Source organism: Onychostruthus taczanowskii, unplaced genomic scaffold, assembly GCF_017590055.1.
Source record: "Onychostruthus taczanowskii isolate IOZ18803 unplaced genomic scaffold, ASM1759005v1 scaffold6, whole genome shotgun sequence".
NCBI classification, from domain to species: Eukaryota; Metazoa; Chordata; class Aves; order Passeriformes; family Passeridae; genus Onychostruthus; species Onychostruthus taczanowskii.
Window position 1 is genome coordinate 9,145,156 of NW_024503679.1, and position 2,785 is coordinate 9,147,940.

Genomic DNA, 2,785 nt, shown 5'->3' on the forward strand with positions numbered 1-2,785 from the left:
CCGGCCGCGGGGCGATGGGGGCGGCGGCGCGGGGCCGGGCGCCCCCGCCGCGGTACTCACCCGGGCCGGCCAGTGCGGGTACCCCTTCATTTTGGCGAACACCAGGTCTCCAGCCTTGTATTCTCGGGGCCGCGGACGAGCCATCGGGAGCCGCCGCGGGAGCCGCCGTGTGTCCCCCCGCCCTCCCGCACGCCGCCCCGGGGGCAGCCGGGCGAGCCCCCGCGGGGTGCGATGCGCCCGGGCACGGGGCGCAGCCGGGAGCGGGGCCGGGCCGCGGGCGATCCCCGATCTCTCCGGCGGCGGCGGCGGCGGCAGGAGGAGATGGGGTGTGTGTGTGTGTGTGTGTGTGTGTGTGTGAGTGTGAGTGTGTGTGCGTGTGTCTGTGTGTGTGAGTGTGTACGCGGGGGAGGGGGAGGCCTTGGACACAACCCCAGCAGCCCCCGGTACCAGGGAGCGGGCTGGCCGGGCGGGGGCGGCCGGGGAGCCCTCGCCCCGCGGCGGCGGCGGGCGCGGCGCTGCCCGCGGCCCCCCCGTGCGCGCTGGGCTACGCCGCCCGCGCCGCCCGCTCCATCCCCGCCGCAGCCGCCGCGGCCCCGGGAATATGGAGCCGTCTCCGACGAATTACTCCTCGGGCAGCGACCGAAAACAGGATCTTCTTATCCCCCCCCACCCCGCCCGCGCCTCCCCCCGCGCTTTCCCTTCCTGTTATTTTCTAGGTACACAGATCGGTTTCTATGAAAATAGGAGAGCAGAGAGCGCTCCAGTCCCGCCCGGCCCTCCCTTCCCCGCTGAAGCATGACATGGTTCTTTATGCGCGCCCGACATGGAGGCAGGGCGGCGAGGAGAAGCCGGCCGGTGTTGGCAGCAGGATTCCCGCTTCCCCCGGCCAAAGGCGCTCGGCCCTGGGGCCTGGGAGTGCCCTGGCCCCGCTGTCACGGAGGCCCAGACCCAGCAAGGACCGGCTCCTCCGGGTACCTGCACACCCATCCTGAGCCCTGCCGATGCCAAGCAGCCAAAGCAGACCCTAGGCAACGGCCTGGCTTCTAAGCACAAGGCTGTCCCAATTTCTGTACCCAGCCTCTTCTCCACTGCCAGACCCTCCACCTGCTTTTTCAGCTTACAACTAAAACCCACATCCACCAAGCCATGGACCTCCGAGCTGCACAATGGTGACATCCCCTCGCAGGGTGTTTGGGATCTCTTGCTTGCCAGGTGATGCCAGTTTTTCCCTGTGGAAGGGAAGCCCTGGTAACTCACAAATCCCAGATATTGCTGCTTTTACCATAATGTTATCAGTTCAGCTGTAATGTTCAAACATCAATTATTATTGACATTTATTATTCTCAAGTACCTTATCTAGTAAAACTAGATAGGCACCTGCTAGGTGGGTCACAAGCAGTAAAGTTTAGGAAAGGTTTTTCTGCAGGTCTGGCTGAAACTCTAGCAATAGGTTCCCCAGCCATTCCCTCATTTAAGATGGCAACTGTCCTCTTTGAGTTTAGGGAGACAGCTCTGGCTGATACTCCTGACTCCCAGGAAAAGAACCTGGCCACAGGCAGTTCCTGCTGATGAAGAAAGAAATAGATGGCTGAGGACTGTAGGGTCACATTTTGGGGAGGGAGTAGATGGACCATAGAGAGCACTTCCAGTCTGCAATGGCTGGTAATGGCAGAAAAATAAGATAAATAAATGCTCCTTCTAGCACCTGTTCCTGGGCTGGCACAGGACCAAGAAGACTTGCTTTTTATGGCAGCCCCAGATGTGGCTCTGGAGCCCAAATGCTGCTGTTGCTAGTATGTAAGTCAAGAAAGTTTTCACTCTGGGTCATAAAAAAGGATAAGCACTTCACTGCTGGTGGAAGCACTGCTGTAAAAGCTCAGGCATCAGTAGCAAACTAATAATGGAAGAAGAATTCCAAAAAGCTGGATAAACACTTAGATAATTAGCCTGCACTGTGCTCAGTGCTGTTACCTGTTCTGAAGTACTGATCAGTGACAGGGTTGCCAATGCAGCCACCTGCAATATATACATCTGGCCAAACAGCTCACTTTCACTTTCACATCAAATAGGATTTTGTATCCTCTTAAATTGATACCTAATTCCCTTCAGAAAAATGTAATATAAAGTCTCTGAGTATAGGAGCTGGGCACTCTGATCTGACTCTCTCCAGAATAATCCTATGTGCTGTCTTACACACACAGGATTACCTCCCAAAACCAGCCTTCCCTCCAGAACACTTACTAGAGAGGTAGAGCTGCCTTTTTTTTTAAATTTTCCTTTTTAAAATGCATTATTTGCTTTTCATCTCAGATATGAATAGCTCTTTCTAGTAACTTATTTAGTGACCTTAAATCAGAAAGGAGCAGGATGCATGCCAGTCAGTTGCAAACGGAAACTCTACACTTCATGTACACACCCAAACAACAATGTATTGCTAATGTCGAAATAGCAACATTTGAAGTGACTAGATACAGAACTGAAACATCTCATGGCAACGTGCACATTTGTATTTCCTTTTGTCCCAACATCGCTGTCTGCGGAGAATGCAGTGAATGGTTTCTAGTCTGCAGTGAAGATAATCATATATTAGAGCTCCAAAGAAAACTCATCCCATGGACACGCAAGGATGCAGCTCTCTTTTCCTCGTGAATAGACTGCAAAGGATACATGAGTTGCTAAGGTAAGAACTCTGTTCAGGTTTGGCCAGCTGAAAACTTAAAACACTCTGCCGATAGTTCCTCCATCAAGCTGTGGTTAAGATGCTGGGAAAAGATGGAGAAGAAAA

The 2,785-nt window shown here is 54.3% G+C and overlaps 1 protein-coding gene across 1 annotated transcript in view; it reads right to left on the reverse strand.

The window, feature by feature from the left end:
- Window positions 1–570, reverse strand: part of HDGFL3 (HDGF like 3) — a 38,297-nt gene extending 37,727 nt beyond the window's left edge. Inside the window, exon 1 of the mRNA XM_041418892.1 lies at window positions 61–570. Coding sequence (XP_041274826.1) covers window positions 61–144 — 84 coding nt within the window. The 5' untranslated portion in view covers window positions 145–570. The remainder of the gene's footprint in view (window positions 1–60) is intronic.
- Window positions 571–2,785: the final 2,215 nt, after the last annotated feature.